At 50.8% G+C, this 18,716-nt stretch overlaps 1 protein-coding gene across 6 annotated transcripts in view; it reads left to right on the top strand.

The window, feature by feature from the left end:
* ABLIM3 (actin binding LIM protein family member 3) overlaps positions 1-14,091 on the top strand; it is a 103,957-nt gene extending 89,866 nt beyond the window's left edge. For 5 of the 6 annotated variants that reach the window (XM_069483949.1, XM_069483947.1, XM_069483946.1 and 2 more), the window contains 8 exons: positions 65-126; positions 1,363-1,510; positions 3,096-3,125; positions 3,717-3,775; positions 5,876-5,936; positions 6,714-6,721; positions 7,228-7,308; positions 11,872-14,091. In XM_069483949.1, the coding sequence (XP_069340050.1) occupies positions 65-126; positions 1,363-1,510; positions 3,096-3,125; positions 3,717-3,775; positions 5,876-5,936; positions 6,714-6,721; positions 7,228-7,308; positions 11,872-11,985 (563 nt within the window). In that variant the 3' untranslated portion in view covers positions 11,986-14,091. The remainder of the gene's footprint in view (positions 1-64; positions 127-1,362; positions 1,511-3,095; positions 3,126-3,716; positions 3,776-5,875; positions 5,937-6,713; positions 6,722-7,227; positions 7,309-11,871) is intronic. The other variant, XM_069483948.1, reaches the window with a different exon arrangement.
* Positions 14,092-18,716: the final 4,625 nt, after the last annotated feature.

The raw sequence follows: 18,716 nt of genomic DNA, 5'->3' as shown, positions 1-18,716 counted from the left end.
CCTCAGGCCAGGGCAGCTGAGTGGGGAGCACAAGGGGAAGCTGAACCCGTCTGTCCCTTGGCAGTGCCCCGAGCCAGAAGGTTCTCGTCTGGAGAGGAGGACGACTTTGACCGCAGCATGCACAAGGTGAGCAGGTCACACCACTGACCAAGATGCCTACAGGGTAACCACTGAGGGTTTTCTCATTTGCAAGTGACAGAAACCAAATTTGAACTCACCTATGACAGAAAAACAAATGCATAGCTTTGCATAACTGAAAAGTTAAACGGTAGGATTAGTTTCGGGTTGACTAGGTCTAACTGTTCAAAAAAAAGAAAATGCCACCAGGAAGGTGTCTCTCTCTTCTCTTGTGGAGCTTCTCTCTGCTTTGGCTTCATGCTCTCTCTCTGTCATGGTGAGTGGGTGCCAGCAACCCTCTCCGATGTTGCTGGTGGCAATGTGAAATGGTCCAGCCACCATGGAAAACTGTTGGGCAGTTCCACAAAAAGTTAAACATAAGATTACCCCATGACCCAGCAATTCTTCTAGATAGATCCCAAAAGAATTGAAAACAAAGACCCAAATACATGCACGCCCACGTTCAGAGCAGCACTACTCACGATAGCCAAAAGGTGGACGCAACCCAAATGCCCATCAGCTCATGAACAGATAATCAAACTGCTGTGTATCCGTACACTGGAACGTTACTGAGCCGTAGAACGAAATGAAGTGATGACACGGGCCGCACCATGGATGAACATCGGAAACATGCTGAGTGAGAGAAGCTGGACACAAATCCCACATGCTGCATGATCCTACTTACATGAAATATCCAGAACAGGCAAATCCATACACAACAGAGATTGGTGGTTACCGGGGGTTGGGGGAGAGGGGGGTGGGGAGGGACTGATTAATAGCTTTAGGGTCTCCTTTATTACCCATCGTTATGGGGTGATAACGATGTTTTGGAGCAAGACAGAGGTGGTAACTGCACAACATTGTGAATGTACTAAATGCCTCTGAATTGTTTCCTTTCAAATGGTTAATTTGCAGTTACATGATTTTCCCCTCAATTAAAAAAAGATGGCAGTCTGCCCATCATTGAACCAATCACCGTGGCTGGGACAGTGGATCCTGTCACTGGCCAGGCCTGCTTTTTGGTGCCCACCACCGAGCCCCACTCAGACCACAGGACGACTTGTGGAAGGCAGATGCAGTCCCAAAGGGAAATGTGGGTGCCACGAGGCGGGAGGGGTGCTGGAAAGGCAGAAATGGCAGAGGTTTGCCACAGAGGGTCCAGTCGCTCTGCCTTTCCCAAGCCTGTTCCATCTCCTTGTCCTTTCTTGTCCCTCTAACTTTATCTTGCTCTTCCCCCGCCCCCAGCTCCAGAGCGGAATTGGCCGGCTGATTCTGAAGGAGGAGATGAAGGCCCGGTCGAGCTCCTACGCGGACCCCTGGACCCCTCCCCGGAGTTCCACCAGCAGCCGGGAGGCCCTGCACACAGCTGGCTACGAGATGACCCTCAATGGCTGTAAGCACTGCTCCCGAAGCCCAGCGGGCCGGGCCTTTCCTGGCGACTGCCTGACATTCGTTGGCTGTTCGCTCTGAGCCAGGCCTCCTTGAAGCACAGTCCACAGCAGCCCTTATCACTCTCACATGTGACAGATGGGGAACTAAGGCATGGCAGCCTTTGGTAACCTGCCCAAGATCACTCCGTTTCTTAGTGATGGAGCTCGCTTAATCAGATCCCCTGCCTGTCTGTATAAACAAAGTTCTGTTGGAACACAGCCAGCCCAAACTCAATCCCGCGGGCTAACAAAGGAATCGAGAATCGGGAAAGTCTGGCCCTGGTGGTTAACCCCAGAGCCTCCCACTTCCCTCCATTTCCGGTGCCCCCCTCTGGGTCTAGAATACAGATTTGGCAAGGGGCTGTGTGGGCCACCTCAGAAGACCATGCTGTGCCCTGAGCAGTCACTCCTACTCCTTTGGGCCATCTGAAGCTGTGACTTCCCATCAGATTCGGCGTAAAGAAAAATGTCTTCTAATAGTCTGCATGGCTCAAAGATATAGGGGACAGCCTCCTGAGGTAGTGAGCCTGCCACCACTTGGAGGTATACAAGCAGAGGCTTTGTTCAAACACTTTGCCTTGAAAGTCTCTCATTGCAAACTCCTCTCTGTTCCTGAACACACACATGCTCTCTCTGCCTCTTCCTTTTCTTACCTCTGTGGGATTCAGTCCTGCCAGGAAATCCCATCTCAGATTAATACTTGATGGATAATAGAAGGTATCATTTATTGTACTTCTGTGTACCAGACATTTGTGGATGCGTTATCACTGCTGGTCCTCACAAAGACCCCAGTGGGTCTTATTATTATAGAGGGATTATTATCGCCCACTTTATAGATGAGAGAACTGAGGTTAAGCCACTTGCCCAAAGTCAGAAAGCCACTAGGTGACTTAGCCAGGATCAGACCTGAGTCAGAGCGACCACAAGGCCATGACCTTTTCCCTCTTCACCATACTGCACCTTGGCACTTGTTGAGAGTGAAGATGATGGTGGTAGTGGTGGCGGTAAAGCCAGTTCTATGGCATATTCTATATGTGTCAGTCACTATGCTGAGTATCTTACTGTAGGATGTCACACAATCTTCACAATAACCCTATAAAGGAAACACTATCACTCCCCATTTTACAGGTGAGAAAACCAAAGCGCGATTAGGTAAACTGTCTGAAGTTAGATATTCACTAGCGGCAGAGCCAGGATGAACTGATCAGCCTGGTTCCCTGCCTGACAGCTGGGGGCGTTGTTTTCAGCCCCTGGCTCTGGGCTCTGTGCAGAGCACCCGTGCTGCTCAAAATTCAACTCCTTCAACTGCATCTGTCCGACGAATATCACAGAGCACCTGTTCTGCCTCAGGTGCGGGGCTAGGAGCCAGGTGGGGGAGGGAGATGAGGTGCGGATGCGACAATGGGAAACGAGGTGCCAAAGGAGCCCCCTTCTTCCCACCAGCCAGGGTGGCTGGGAGTGGAAGCCACGTCTCTTTGTCCTTGTGAACTGTCTCCACCATGTCTGTCTGTCCCCCTGAGCGCTGGTCTCGGCTTTTCTCTCTTGCAGCCCCCCGGTCGCACTACCTGGCTGACAGCGGTACGTTCTGCCTGGCCTGCCTTCGCCCATCGAGTCCTGGGAGGGCCGGAGCTGAGTCGGCTGCAGCTCACCATGGCTCTGATGACCATGTTGTGACATGGATGTCCCTGCACAGTCCCAATCTCAAATAATCCACCCCATTGTATTTCTCAGGCTGTGGGCTTCTGTGTGGGGTTCTAGAACCGGGATTGCCATGCCCAGCAGGTCCCAGAGAGAAAGAAAGAGCACACACCTCCTCCACCCACCTGGGCGCCTTCCTGTCTGGGTGCTGAGCTTGACGCCAATTCCAGGGCCTTTGTCCAGAGCCACCCTGTGGCCAGGACACAGAGGTCTGTCACAGGAAGATAGATGTGTGCAGACCAGGGCCAGAGAGCATGTGAGTGGGTGTCTTGGGTGGGCCTAGAATTCTGCCAGGGTGAGGTGCTGCTCAGACAGTCAAGCTGAAAATCTGGAGAGCATCAGGAAGAGGGGGTGGCCTCTGGCTCCCACCCCTTCCCACTGGGTTGGGCCATTTGTAGCCATTTGGTGACCTTGAGTAGAGGGACGCGTGGCTTGAGGCTCCTGGTAACAGCCCTGGCTCCTTCTTTTCAGATCCCCTCATCTCCAAATCTGCCTCGCTCCCTGCCTACAGAAGAAATGGGCTGCACCGGGTAAGAGAGGCCGTGCTGGGGGACATCACCCCCCAGGATGCTAACGCGTCCACCGTTAGCTCATTGTTGGGGGGAAGCCGGGCAAAGGCCTTGGCTAGAGGTGGGTTAGCTGAAATAAACAACGACAGTGACTTGCTCCTCTCTCTTGAGATGCCTGCCTGAAAAGAGGCCCCATGGCAGGGGCTGGGGAACAACTAATACTTATCGGGCAATGACTCTGTGCCAGGGACTGAGCTAAGCACGTTACATGCGCTACCTCATTTAGCCTTCACAACCTGGGCAGGTAGTTACTATTATTAGCCCTACTTTGTGCATAAAGAAATGGAAGCACAGGGAGGCTTGGTGACTTGCCGGAGCTCTCCCAGCCAGCAAGTGGTGGCGTCAGGATTCGAGCCCAGGCCAGCTGACCCCAGAGCCCACGCCTGACTGCCGTGCTCCACCAGCCTCTAACATGGCTCATCTCTGAGCTCTCTGATGCCCAGGACGTAAAACCCGCATGGAGGCAGTGAGTTGGTCTGAAGGCTGAAAGGAAATAAAAACATGTCTTGCTCACAGTAGGACAGCTGTGCAGCAGGATAGTGATGGGGCCAAGGGGAGGGACATTTAGATAGATGTTGATTTACTGAGCATCTACTAAGTGCCAGGCACTGTCCCAGATGCTGGGGATCCTGCAGTGAATGAAGTCACTGCTCCTGTGGAGATCACATTCTAGCTGAGAGATAGACATAAACAAGATAACGTGTGATAGGAAGTCAGGTGGTGAGAAGTGCTGGGCTGGAAAATAGTGGGGGAGAGAGAGAAGAAAGGCCTGCAAGAGCCACTCAGATAGAGGGAAGCACAGTGCCCAAGTCCTTGGGTGAAGAGGGCACAATGGGCCTGAACCAGCGAGGCCAGGGCGGAGTGAGTAAAGATGTGGAGCCAGACGGGAGTGACACTAGGGCCTTGCACACTGGTTAAGGACTTGAAGGTGTGCTGCCTGATCCAACTCAGACTGACAGTGGGATCCCTCTGGCTGTCATGCGGAACAGAGACTACATGGGGACCAAGTGGAAGCCATTGGCCCAAAAATAGGGAGCTGTTTTAGTGTAGAGCACCCAAAAGGGATCGGAGGACCCCTGGAGAGCCATGGCTGGTGTTAATAGTCCCCATCTGCTGAGAAACACACAGACCCTGTCCTTAACACACTCAAGGTCTAGACGTCCATTCATTCAACAGATATTTATCAAAAGCCTTTTCCGGGCCGGGCGTGGTGGCTCACGCCTGTAATCCTAGCACTCTGGGAGGCCGAGGTGGGCGGATCGTTTGAGCTCAGGAGTTCGAGACCAGCCTGAGCAAGAGCGAGACCCCATCTCTACTAAAAATAGAAAGAAATTATATGGACAGCTAAAATATATATATAGAAAAAATTAGCCGGGCATGGTGGTGCATGCCTGTAGTCCCAGCTACTCGGGAGGCTGAAACAGGAGGATCACTTAAGCCCAGGAGTTTGAGGTTGCTGTGAGCTAGGCTGACGCCACGGCACTCACTCTAGCCTGGGCAACAGAGTGAGACTCTGTCTCAAAAAAAAAAAAAAAAAAAAAAGCCTTTTCTGTATGCGAGGTACCACTCTGGGTGCTTGCAATACACCAGTGACTAGAGCAGCCCAGAGACCCCCACACCTCAGAGCTTATATTCTTATACAGAGAGACAGAAAGTAAGTAATAAATGGCAAACAAGTCAAATGACATGGAACTTTAGAAGGCAGAGCTAAGGGAAAGGAAAATAGACGAGCAGGATAAGGAGGGCGGAGAGTTTGTGGAAGGGACTACCTGCAATTTCCAATAGAGTTGTCAGGGAAGATTTCATAGGAAAAGGGGTATTTGAGCAATGAAAGCAAGCATGGGGTGAAATTCACCAAATTAATAGACGTATCTTGAGTGCCTACTACGTGCCGGGAATCGGCACAAGCATACAGCCGTGAGTTAAGCTTCCCTAACTTAAGGAGGCTGCTGAGAGGGCCTGGGTCCAAGCAGCCCTGGCCATTTTCTGGAGATGGTGGGTGCTTCAGGGTGGCAGAGACGAGCTCCTCTCAGGCCAGATCTGGCTCTGTTTCCCCTGCAGACGCCCAGCGCGGACCTCTTCCACTACGACAGCATGAACGCAGTCAACTGGGGCATGCGAGGTGAGTGCTGGCCCTGCAGCGCTCTGCAGGGAGAGGGCTTTTCCCAGGACTTCCCAGGATGTAGCACTTAGAACTGCTTGACCTTCAGCTAACGTTGCTGCAGATTCTGTCCCCACACTGGGCTACGCCCAAACCCCAAGTTCCAGCTCCCCTGTACTTCCCACTCCCTCCCTTTTCCCCTGCTTGTCCCTCTTCCTCTCAAGTCCCAGCCTGGGGTGATCTCCAGGCCACCTGTCCCATCTGCGTTCCCAGAGCCATCGTAGAACACCATTCTCCCTGGACTGCAGAGCTAGTTTCCTGCCAGCCCCAGTGAGGGGAAACACTCAGAGCCAAATGCACACTGTTCCCAGGAAAACTTCCATGAGCTTCATGTTCTCTCCAGCGACGCTCTCACACCAGCCTCCACCGGCTCCTACGAGCAGGCTCCGGCAGGAGGGGTCCCACATCAAAACCTCGGAGGGTTCCCCCAGAAGATGTGGGCTCTCAGCCATGTGCTTCACAATCTCAGATTCTTCTTATTTCTACTCTAAATATCTCAAAAGCCATTTTTCCCCAAAACCATCTCAAGATCAGCCCAACTCCTACCTCCAGTCATCCACTGTGCTCATACCAGCCTAGACTATGCTCCAGAGTGAATCCAGCAAGGACGGGGCCTCTGCATGGTCAGGGGGAGGAGGTGGTGGAGGCCAGACCCCCTGGGAAACTGCGACAGGCCAGGGAGTGATGCAACACAAAGACTGATGGGTTCCGTTCTGCGTGTCTCTTTTGTCTCTGCAGAGTACAAGGTAAAGGACATGCATAGACCCCTGGGGTCTACAGGATTCAGGGAGCCACAACACTGTGGACCAGCAGGAGGATGACAGCACTGTCTATACAGGGAAGGGAACATAAATAACCACAAGGGTCCCAAGACTAACATTTCCTGCCCCTCCCTGGCCCACTTTCCCTGAATCCTGCCCCAGGTCTCTTGCCTACTGAAATCAGACCATTTCCCTGGGCCTCAAAGACTCTCTGGCCACTCATCAGTCACCAAATATTAGATACTTACATTCAGAAGGTTTTGTGCCCATATTAATGCCAAATGCCACCACCCTTATTCCTAGCAGTATTAGGGGACTTTCTGGGCCTTGCCTTTTGGGAGAAGGTGCCTTAAGGATGCTGGGCAACCCCAAGGCGGGCAGTCTCAGCCCTTTCCCCAGATTCAATGTCTGGCCCAGACAGGAAATAGAGCTGAAAGGAACAAGCCCACCCCCTTGCCCATGCTAGAAACATCCCCTTCCTTTCTCCTTAGATCTACCCTTATGAGCTGCTGCTAGTGACCACAAGGGGAAGAAACCGACTGCCCAAGGATGTGGATCGGACCCGTTTGGAGGTAAGTCTAGAAAACTGAGCAGGAGCCTTGGGTTTGGAGAGATTTCAGAGGCTGACTTGTCTAGCCCAGCTCGGGAGGGGCGGGCAGAGTGAATGGCGCTAAGGTCATGCAGCTTGTTGCAAAAGCAGAGCTTGAACCCAGACTGCTCTGTGCTATTGTGTGCTGCCACCTCTTCAATCAGTCAGCATCTGTGTGTGTGACAGCGACAGCGTGTCCTCACCTGGGGCTGACGCCCCTGCAGACCTAGGAGAAGTGCTGGATTCGGTTCACAGTCTCAGGACTGTCCGTAAAACGAGTGCTGGTGGTGGGGGAGGCGAGGGGAGCAGCGCTGTGCAGAAGGTGAAAGCATAAATCAGTGCAGGTTCAAACTCTGCTTCTGCCACCCCCAGGTGGGCAGCTTTAACCAAGCGACAGCCTCACTGAGCCTTGGTTTCCTCCTCTGTAAAATCGGGGTGATTGGAGTGCTCCCCTCAAGTCGCTAGGAGAAGCGAGTGAGCCAACACACGTGGGGCCCCTAGCGTGGAGTCTGGCAGTGCGCTCAGGATGAAGTACCCGGTGACTGTTAGATCACTGTTACTCAGGGAAGGCCACTAAGGCCTGGGGCAGGTGACACAGGCTTGCAGGAAGAGGAAGGATGTGGATGGACTTTGAAGGCGGGTGGGGTCTGGATGGGTGAGGACAAAGAAAGGTGCATCATGGGTGGTGGGAACAGTATGAATAAAGGCACAGAGGTGGGCCTGAGGATGGCATTGGGCATTCAAGCTGTCCCATCCACGTGGCATGGAGTTCCAGTCCCTGATCCCCTCTGATCCAGGGCCCATTCTACCCTTTACAGCCCAGTGCCTCTCCCTAGAATGCCCTTCCCATCTCGCCAGCCTGCTTGCTCCTCAGGGGCCCGCACTAGTGATCCCTGCACCCCAGAGCCCCCCCCCCTCCTTTAGCCTGTGTCCAGAGTGTGGCCAGGCACCCCCATATTCCTCTGTGTCAGATCACTGACATATCCATTTCCTCTGCCAGAGCCTGAGCTCCTTAGGGGCAAAGATTATCTGTCCTCTTCCACGGGGCCTGGGCTGGGAGAGGTGTCAGAGGTGTTTGTGGCATCGAATGCAGGCTTCTAAAAGGGGAGGCTCAGTGCCCCTCGGGAAGAGTACATGAGCCACCCTTGATGTGATGGTGAAGAACTTGTCCCAGGATAGAGGGTTGGGGCAGAAGGCGAGGAATGCAAGTGGGCCGGGAAGCTCTGTGCGTCCTTCCAGCTCTCACGCGCTGGGGTAGCAGGCTCCAAAACAGGATGGTTCTCGCCACATTCATAACGAGGGCCTCCTCCTTTCCCTTCCTCAAAGTGAGAGTGTCTGCCGGTGCTGAAGGGGACAGCTCCCAGCACAGCTCAGCAGAGCTGGCTTTAAGGGATGGAAACACTCTGGTAGCATCAGAATCACCCAGGGAGCTTTTAAAAACCTCACACAGGAGCCCCGCCCTCAACCAATTAAATCACCATCTGAGGAAGGAGCTCTGGCATCAGTATTTTTTTAAAGCTCCCAGGAATGTCTAAAATGTAGCCTGAGCAGAGACCACTGGGCTAGAAGACACTGTCCTAGGCCCCTGCACCAGTTCGGGGAAGGAACTAAAGAAGGAAGACTTTGACCCTGAGCTCAGGGAGTTCAGAGTATAGACAGCCATTCATCCAACAAATATTGATTGAAAGTTTATTCTGTGTGTCAGGTACTGTTCTGGGTGCTTGCAGTATAGCAGTGAACAAAACAGAGACCCCTGCCCTCTTGCAACTTGCATCTTGTATGAGGAGCCAGATGCTAAATGACACAAATAAAAGTAAATGATGCTGTGCGTTAGAAGGTAATAAGGGCTAAGGAAAACAGCAAAAGGAGAGCCGAGTAAGAGGGGTTGGGAGCCAGAGGGCGGGGTGAGGTGCAGTTTTAAATGGGGGATCAAAGTCGGTCTCGTTGAGTATGTGACATTTGAGCAAAGGCTCGAAGTAGGTGAGGGAGTTATTTTATGAGAAAGAAGAATATTCTGGGCAGAGGAAAGAGCCAGTGCCGGGGCCCTAACACGGGAGTGGGCCTGGTGTGTTTGGGGACAGCAGGAGGTGAGTGTGGCTAGGGTCACATGAAGGCAGCAAAGATGAAGAGGAGGTGATGAAGGCAGAGGAGATGGGGCCAGATGCTAGGTGACGGGCACGTGCACAGATCCCTGGACAGTGCGAGCACCAGGCGAGCGAGCACTTCTGCGTGCCGGCCCCACGCTGAGCACGTGACCCGAGTCCTCTCATCCGCCTCGCTGTATCTGTGATGCAGGGGTTAGGATGCCCCCGTTTTCCAGAAGAGGCAGTTGAGGCTCAGGAGAGACTAAGTAACTTGTCCCACATCACACAGTCATGTCTCCCTGGCTCTAAAACCTTCCTGCTTAAACACCTTTCTGTGACAAATGACCAAGGGACAGGGCTGGCATAGGGGCCCTGAGAACCCCAGAAAGAAAGGAGGCTCCAGCCGGCCCTCGGGGGAGGAGGGGAGAGAGGCCTGGTCTCCTTTGTGTCCTACTTGTGGACACTTGACTTGAGGTTGAGGCTACGACTCCTGTGTATCGAGCCTCATAACAGATGTTTTTGAACACAGCAGAGAAACCCAACTAGAGAATCGGTAGTAACCGCCACCTCCAACACGGAAAGGACAAGTGATTCTACAGCACAGCTTCCCTGGGTCGTTACTACGGAAGGAGCGGAGAGCTCCCTCCTATCCAGGTTATCTCCAGCACCCACTTGGGTAAAACCAATATGACCAAGTTAACCGCCTAAAAAGAGGAGAGGGCACTCGGGGGGCCTAACAACCAAATGTGATGTGTGGGTGCTGCTTGGATCCTTTTTCAGACAAACCGACTGCAAAAGGACATCTTTAAGACAGAGGAATTTTACAATGCAGAGGTATTAGGGAATTCTGAGGAGTTGCTGTTAATTTTTCTTAGGTTTTCTCGGGCCTTGTGGTCAATGAGAAAATACTCGGTATGTTTTGAGATACACACTGAAGTAAATAGGAAAGAATTGACACAATGTGTAGGCTTTGCTGTAAAATATTTCAGCAAAGAAAATAAATGAAGCAAATGTGGCAAACTCCTGATAAGTATTGAATCTGAATAATGGACATGTGCACCGTACTATTTTCTCTCTTTTGTGTATTTTTTCAATATTTCATAATAGACTCATTGATGAATTTTTTCAATGGGGTTGACCAAGAGGGGCGGTGAGAATACAGGTATTGGGATCAGAAGGCCAACTTTGGCCTCCCTCTTCCCTCTCTCCCTCCCACTCTCCCTCTTGGGCAAGTATGTCATTTTAATTCTCTGAGTTTGGGTTTCCTTCTCTCTCAATTGGATAAAAAATAATTCCTGGTTTTCAGAGTGGTTAGAAAGATGAAATAAGAAAAATGAGGGTGAAACGGCAGTTTTGAACTATTGAGCATAGTACACAACACAAGGAATTTTTAGTGTTATCCAATACCGTTAAGTATGGAAAAATCAACTCAAAGTCACCAGCGGCCAATGATATCTAACAAAAAATTATCAAAGTTACCTTTGCTTGAAATTCTGAATGTGTAGCTAAAATATGAGTTCAGAGTGGCAAGAGGCCAGAGAACTGGCTAATTATCATGCGACTGTGTACATAATCCTCGTCGAATCTCCTTCAACACTCAATTAGCTGATATAATTGCTACCAACAGGTCAGCCCCGTGAATCCAGCAGTCTGCAGGTTGGCTATCTGCCATACAGTTCTCCTTTTAAACTTAATTTTCAATTTCGTTTTGAAAAACTTCAGCCCTGGAGAAAAGTTGCAAGAACCATAGAATGAACATCCGTCCACCCTTCACTACATGCAACTAATTGTTAACATCTTGCCACAATTTAAGTGCCATATATTTCCAACTCTAAAGCCTTTTGACAATGTATCACACTTTTAAGGCTGCTTAGAAGGGAGGAAAGGAAGGAGGGCAGAAAGGGGGCGAGCCCTGCCATGGAATGCAGAGCAGTGTTGGAACGCATGGCACGCTTGTTTTCGTGGAGGAAGGAGATGAAAGGATATTTCAGTAGTCGAGCAATAATGCCCGGTAATTTTTTGTCACTGACTGGCCTGATGAACAGCCTTCCTGATCATTTGTAAAACTATTAATAAGAGGAAATAAACCTTAAAATTTTGGATATGCCTCCCTTTTCTCCCAAAGTGGACTGAAATAGCATTAGTCCATGCACACTGGGCGCAAATGCATGGAGTAAGGCGTGCAGAAAAGTAAGGTCAGCCAGAGTGCACCAAGGGCTGTTTAGGTGGAGCGCAAGTCGCACCCAAGTCATGGGCAGGGGAGGCCTCTCCAGCCAGATCAGCTCCAGAGGCCCCGCCAGGGAAACATTCAGCCATTCAACAAACATTCATCGCACGCTGCCTGGGTCGGACACTGTGCCAGGCACAGGGCGCCCAGAGGGAACATGCAATGCCTGTTCCCACCCACAGTCTACCCCTCACACCCTCATGCTGTTCTCTCTCTGTCCCCCCCATCTCCTCAGCGCCACCTGTCCCAGGAAGAGTTCTACCAAGTCTTCGGCATGACCATCTCCGAGTTCGACCGGCTGGCCCTCTGGAAGAGGAATGAACTGAAGAAGCAAGCCCGCCTGTTCTAGGCAGAGGCTCTATAAATATATATGCATTTATATAAAGCTATATGTAAAGTCTCTATACTGAAGCTCGGTATAACCCTCTCTGTGTAACGGACACACTGCCTGCCGGGAGACGCGCTTTTCTGCACCGTCAGGCGAGCCCACGTCATCCAGATATTTTTATGCTCCTTACTTTCTCTTTTCTAAGTGCTGTGGGATCTGGGAAGGGATTTGAGGGGACTCCATCCTTTTACGGGGGACCCTTTTTATACTGAAACACCTGTCCTAACTTGAGTCCCCCAAGGTCCAACTCTCTTTCCTAAAGAAGGTGCCTGAAGAAGTCTCTCTTCTCTCTGCTTCTGGGCCCTTTTCCCAAGTCTCTAGGGCTGACGCTGGCCATGTGCTTGTCACACTTTATTGGCCCCAGAGGGGCCCTCCCATGGGAAGATCCGTGGTGATCTTCCAAAATCACTGAGCGCCTTTGAGAGCCCGAAAAGAACTTTCTCAACACCCCCAATTAGGAGCCCAGTGCTCCCTGGGGGGCGATGCAGTTAGAAGTATGAGCCTCAGACTTACTCACGACACCAGTAAACAGACGTGGATAGGGCCTAGGCCTCTCCTCAGCTCTTCCGCCCTCCTCTGCCCTGCACCATAACCTCTCCCTTGTCCAAATCTAGGACTCACCATTAGGAAAAGAAAAAAGGCACTTCTCTTCCCTCCACCACTTCCAATCGGCCCCTTTGCCTGCCTGCACCGGAAGAACCAGACGAAGGGAGCGGGAGACAGAGCAGGGCCCTGTTAGGGTCGGAGCTGCAGGACCTCTGGGACGCTCCTCTCTCCCTCACTGCTCCCAGCACCTCCTGACCCTGCCCCCTTGCAAGGAGAGGCCCGTCAGTGCAGCCTGTATTCTTCAGCCTTATTACAATCTATGTGCCTGACAACTCAACACTCCACAGGGCTCCCCCACCGTAGCTCCAACCGAACAACCAGACAGACGGCTCTAACCACCCCTTTAGAGGTAAACTAGGCCATGTCCCAAAGAAAGGTTCTTGGGCTACATCTCTGGTCCCTGGGCTGGCAGAGCACCCATTCTGGACCCCCACCAATCCTCGGCTCCTGCTGCAAACTGGCCAGGTTTCATGGGGGAAAGTTCTGGAAGAGTGGCTGAGATTCTGAGATTCCAAAAGGAAATGCTGGCCAACACCGCTCAAGGTCATCTTGGATTTCCCAGTGGCTGCCTTTCCTGCCTCCTTGCCTTCTGGAACAGGGGTGAAACCTTAACTTTCTCTCTTCTGCTCTCCAAACTTCCAACTCTGAGTTAGTGTTTTGTGGGGGCTGGTTCCTTCTTGGAGATGCCTTGAGTCCAATCACTTTGAGGCCATGGAGGAAGGATGAAGAAGTGGAAATGACAATTATGATTCTCAAGAGGCTGGTGACGTGACGTGGCAAATGTAGAACTGACTTAAATCCCGCAAACCCTCACTGAGCACCTGCTGAATACTGAGCACTGGATGGGGGAGGGGGAGGGGAGCACTGGGATGAATCCACGGGGGCTCTGGTCTCGGGGACATGCCCACTGATAGTGGGTATCATGAGGCATGTACCCAAGCATAGTGGATGTAAGGCAGAAAGTGACCGGAGAAGGCACGAGAAAGTGTGGTGACGTTAATGAAAAGGCGTGTGCAGTCGGAGCAGATGAAGGAAAGCTTTCTGGAAGAGATTGCATCTGAGCAAAATTCAGGAAGGAGCTTTGTAAACTGGGAGGAGACTCAAAGTTGAAAGGGTGAGAGGTGAGGGGCCAGAAGGGAAGTCTGACGTGTTCTCATTTACAATGTCAGCTCTCCCTGCACTTTCTCCTTTTGGCCAATGTCTTCCGACTTTCCCTGATCCTTTAGAAATGTCCCCAGCCAGACGCAATCCTTGAAACTGCCTCATTATCACTAGTTGAGAACTTGGCGAGATTGGAGGGCTTTTGTTATTGTTGTTGGATATTTTTGTTTCCCATAAAAGCACATCATTTCAACCCAAACCTGTGTCCTTCTGTTGTTTCTAGCGTGAGTGGCAATGACTGACATGGGAAGAGGCTGAACCTTGCACGTTTTTCAAAATGAAAGCACTAAGTGAGCAGCCACTCCTTTGGCCTCAGCTTCTCCTGGGGTCAAATGAGAAAGTTCGACACAGTAAGCATCACTCAGATTGTTTTCTGCGTGATGCAGGGTCCCTCATGGTGGTAGAGGATGTTCCAACAAAAAATAAGTTTCTGAGATCAAAAATAATAGTAACAATAATAGTTCCTCATTATTAAGCACCAACAATGTGCCAAGTTCTGTGTGAGGACTTGACACGCACCATGTCAGTTAAGCCTCTGTAACAACCCAGGAGGGAGCCATTATTAATATCTGCATCTCACAGATGAGCAAACAGCCTTCAAGAGGACATATAATTATCCCTGGTAGAGCCAGGAGTCAATCCCAGCCTGTCTGACTCGGAGAGACCAGTTCATCACTCTTAGCAGGCAGGCTCCTTTCAGCTGTAGGTGCACAGCACCTGATTACAAGTGGCTAAGCAATGAGAATGCTTGCTGTCTTGCACAACCAGAAGTCCAAGGTGCAGAGTTGGTACACTCAGCATCTCAGGTTCTTGGCATCTCTGCATTCCACCATCCTGGGCATGTTGGCTTTTGTCCTCAGCCAACATGTCCCCTCATGTTTACAAGAGGCTGCTGCAGCTCCAGCCATCATGTCCTCACACAAGCACATCAGAAAACAGGAAAAAAATTTCCCTTTGCATGTCTATTGCAGTCAGGACAACTTTTGCAGAAGTCCTCTGCAGACTTCTACTCAGATCCCACGGGCCAGGACTAGGGAATGTGTCCACATCCCTGCTGCAATGCAAGCTGGGAAATTGAGGATTTGGCGTGTTCAGCCTGGACAGTAGGAGGCAGGCCCCCTGCCAACAAGGAAGAAGAGAGCCGGGCAGAAGGGCAATGGCATCTAGGTGAGTGAGTCAGTGCCTCCGCCACAACCACTGTGCCATGAATGAACACATTGCGTCCCTTCCCTTGTAGACTCATCATGCACATTGCCAAAAGTCCTGGGAAGTCCTGCCATACCTTTGTTTAATGCAATATTTCATAAATGATTATAATTTGACATAAACTCTGTTTAAGAAATGCTGGACTTACTATATTTCAGCTATTCTAGGATGTACACTTTTTTCACGTTTGACGTCTCTGAAGATGAGATGTGGCTTAAAATTAAAAGGAGCTCCTTCCCTGACCTCTCATTCTATAAGTCTGCAACAAGAACCAATTCTGTCATCCCCCGTAGCAGCCCCTCCAGACAGGAGGCTCCAATGTACAAAAGGATACTCAAGACTGTGCCTTGGTTCCCTGCCTGCACATGCACCTGACACATACTTACTTATTGCATCGGCTGCCAGTCAGGGGCACTGAGGATACGAGAGTGTGGAAGGCAAGCACGAGGTCTCCTCGTGTACTCTGGTCTAGAGGAGAAGCAAATTATAAATAAGTCAACAGAAAAAGACAATGCACACAAAGGTAACAAATACTGAGAAAGGAACTTACTTCCTATGCCTCCTGAAGCACGAAAACCAAGTGCCCAGGCAAAGGTGGGGCTGGGAGCATTATAGGCACAAGGGACAGTGTATGCAAAGGCCCTGGGGTGGACAAGAGCTTGGCTTACTTGAGGAACAAAGAATATCAGTGAGGAAGGAGGGGAGCGAGGGAAGAATGAGACTAGAAGACATGGAGGACAAGCAAGGGCTGGAACACGCAGAGGGTCTAGAAGGACGGCTCTCATCCACGCAGGCTGTGTGGAGACTGCCTGGCTTGTTCTGTGGTTGCTGACATGCTGGGTGTAGGGAGAATTGCTCTAAGCCTTGTCGCTTGCAGTGTTGTTCCCAGCCAGGAGCATCAGCATCACCCAGGAACTTGTGCGAAATGCAGATCAGAACAAGAAGCCAGCTCTTCTGTGCCTGGAGCCCCTGTCCTCGCCAGGCACCCGGCGCAGAAACACGGACACCGGCTGTGGAAGGTGTCAGCAGCTGCAGCTGGCCTCTGAACACAGCCAAATGTGGAGGAGAAGGGTTGATACTTGCACCATTAGCAAAATTCAACGGGGAAAAGCCCTGCTAAAATTAATAGCAATTACTATCACAGAATTACGGCAACTTCAGTAATGCCCCGTGTGAAATTAAGTTTTAAATGTATCATTGCACATCAGACTTGGAGTTGCTAAAAGTCTTCACCCTGGAGTGAGACCCGAGATCAGTGAAACAGAGGCTGTGCGGCTGAGGTGTGCCCTGGCCTGCTCCAGCGTGACTGTCACAGAGACGCAGACGAGGGAAACCAAAGCCAGGACTAACCACCCGTGAATAGTCCTCAGGGCAAATTAGGGCCGAGTGTGTGGATAAACCAGGTTAAAAAACAACGCGACATTTATGCCCAGGACCAGAAGCGTTTCCTTCTCAGCGGAGAACTCTCCCAGTGTGCCTCCGAGTGCAGCCGCTCAAACACCACCTGCACCAGGTGTGTCAAATGATTTATTTGCTGAATGCTATTTGCATCGTGTTTTTCTTTCAACTGACTCATATCTGATGCTTCTATCTTAATATCCGTGAAAGTATGGCTTATATGTTTTTAATCCAAATTCACATAAATTCATAAGTCTTCAAAGATGTTGGTCTGTGCAACATCTAAACTTAACTTGTCTCACAGTTTCACCAATTGTCTGAATGTCACACTTTGGGAACATTGTTCTGTTTGATGGAAGTGGGAGGAGAGAGGGTGACTCCTATTCCCTCAGTGTTCCCATGAAGACTGGTTTGGGGGAAGCCAAAGGGAAGCAACACGAAGATGCTGCAGACAGAAGAAAACACGCGATTCTCTGACAATCAGGCTGGGTTTGGTCAGCGCCGCTGCAGCACCTCGACCTTGGGCTTCCAAGCCTCCAGAACTGTGAGAAAATAAATTTCTGTTGTTTCAGCCACGTGGTCCGTGGCATTCTTTAGTTTAGAAAACTAACACGCCAGGTGAAACTAGACTTGCAAAATAGAACTAGCATCACTTAGTTGATAGCATGATGTACTTCAGGTGCAGCAGGGGCCGCAGGGCAGGTGTGCGTTTGCTCAGAAGCGCCCTCGTTCTCAGATATGCTGTTTAGCTGGACTATGAGCGCCCTCTTCCGTCCATTTCTGGAACTGCAGAAGACAGGCACATCTTTCTCACCTGGAGTCTCCAGGTGTAAGGGCTTCAGGCCAGGAGCTATGTGGTCTTCTTTGCCACAGATTGAGAGAGACCAAAGTAGCAACAGCTGTGTTTGCATTCCTGGATACACGCTTGGTTTAACGCCAGCTGAACCCCTTCAACTGCCCAGTTACCCTTTGAGCTTCTGGGTTAAAGCTGGCTGGTGTTGTGATTCTGTCGCTTGCCACCAAAGGAGTCATGAAAAATACCCTGGCTCCCAGAGTGAATTAATATTGATGGAGGGGTTGCAAATGTGTTCCTTTGCTGTCCGAGTGAGGTTGAGTGACCAGAGTTTAAACTGTGCAGGTATCTGCCCCCGTCAGAGCCTGCAATGGGACATGGAAATCACTAGGGAACAGGTGTGAAGGGGTAAACGCCTGCCCCAGTCGGTCATTGAAAAGCACTTGTAGGGCCCAGACCAAGAGCCTTCTGGTTTTCCAAAGCCCACGTGGATAAAGAATTCCTTGTCATACACCAACTGTGACTGCCTTCCTAACACACAGCGTCTTTCCCACCTGGGTCAGGACAAATTGTCCATCTGGCCCAAGCAGTTTGTCCTTCTTACAAAATAACAGCACTGCTTAAGTTTTTCAAATATGCATACGACATGCCGCTCCTTAGCAGACTGTGGAAATCAGGAGCTGGAAGCCCGGCGTCCTCCCACACAGGAGCATCGGGCGTTCCTGCAGGGAAGGAGGAACCTGGCAGAATCTGTCCCATTTCCTGTGGTTGGATTTGTATCAAACTCCCTGCAGGGGGCAGCCTGGGTATGTGGCCGCGATCTCAGGATTCCTTAATATTTTTCCGTAAGCATCTGACAAGTCCTTCAGAGGAAACCCACACTAATTACATAATTACTAACCCTTCTGATGATGGGTCAGGCACTGTGCTGAGCACTTTTAATCTCATTTAATCCTCTGGATACTACCTTTATCCTCATTTTACAGATAAGTAAATTGAATGAACCCTTGATAAATAATTCATCCCAGTTTTCACAGCCGTATGTGGCAAAGCCCGAACCTGAACTCTGAGATGTCTCACCCGAAGCCCATGCACTTGGTCACTGTACAACAGCTACCTCCCTGACTGAAGTGCCAGCTGGCACTTGGAGAATGCTTACTATTAATACGTGCAGGCATGGCGCCTGTCACCACACACACAGTCGCACTGAAGCCTCACAGCCACCACGAGGGGGAGGTGTTTGTAGCCCTGATTTTTAGATGAGGAATTGGAGGTTCAGAGAGGTTGGAGAGCATGCCCTTGGCTGTGCAGAGGCACGACTGGGTATCAAACTTGGGTCTACCTCATTGATCGAGTCTTGTTCTTCACCAACGTGTCCCACAAATTGAACAAAGCAGCTCAGGTGACGTCGAGTCTCGAGCCCTGGATGCCAGTGCTCCTGGTTCTGCCTCTAAGGCTGGCATTGTGTGATTTCAGACAAGATTTCTTCCTCTTTCTTGGCCTCAGTTTCCCCATCTGACAAATGAGG

This window comes from Eulemur rufifrons, chromosome 10 (genome assembly GCF_041146395.1).
Source record: "Eulemur rufifrons isolate Redbay chromosome 10, OSU_ERuf_1, whole genome shotgun sequence".
Lineage (NCBI taxonomy): Eukaryota > Metazoa > Chordata > Mammalia > Primates > Lemuridae > Eulemur > Eulemur rufifrons.
This window is presented reverse-complemented; position numbering and strand designations above follow the sequence as displayed.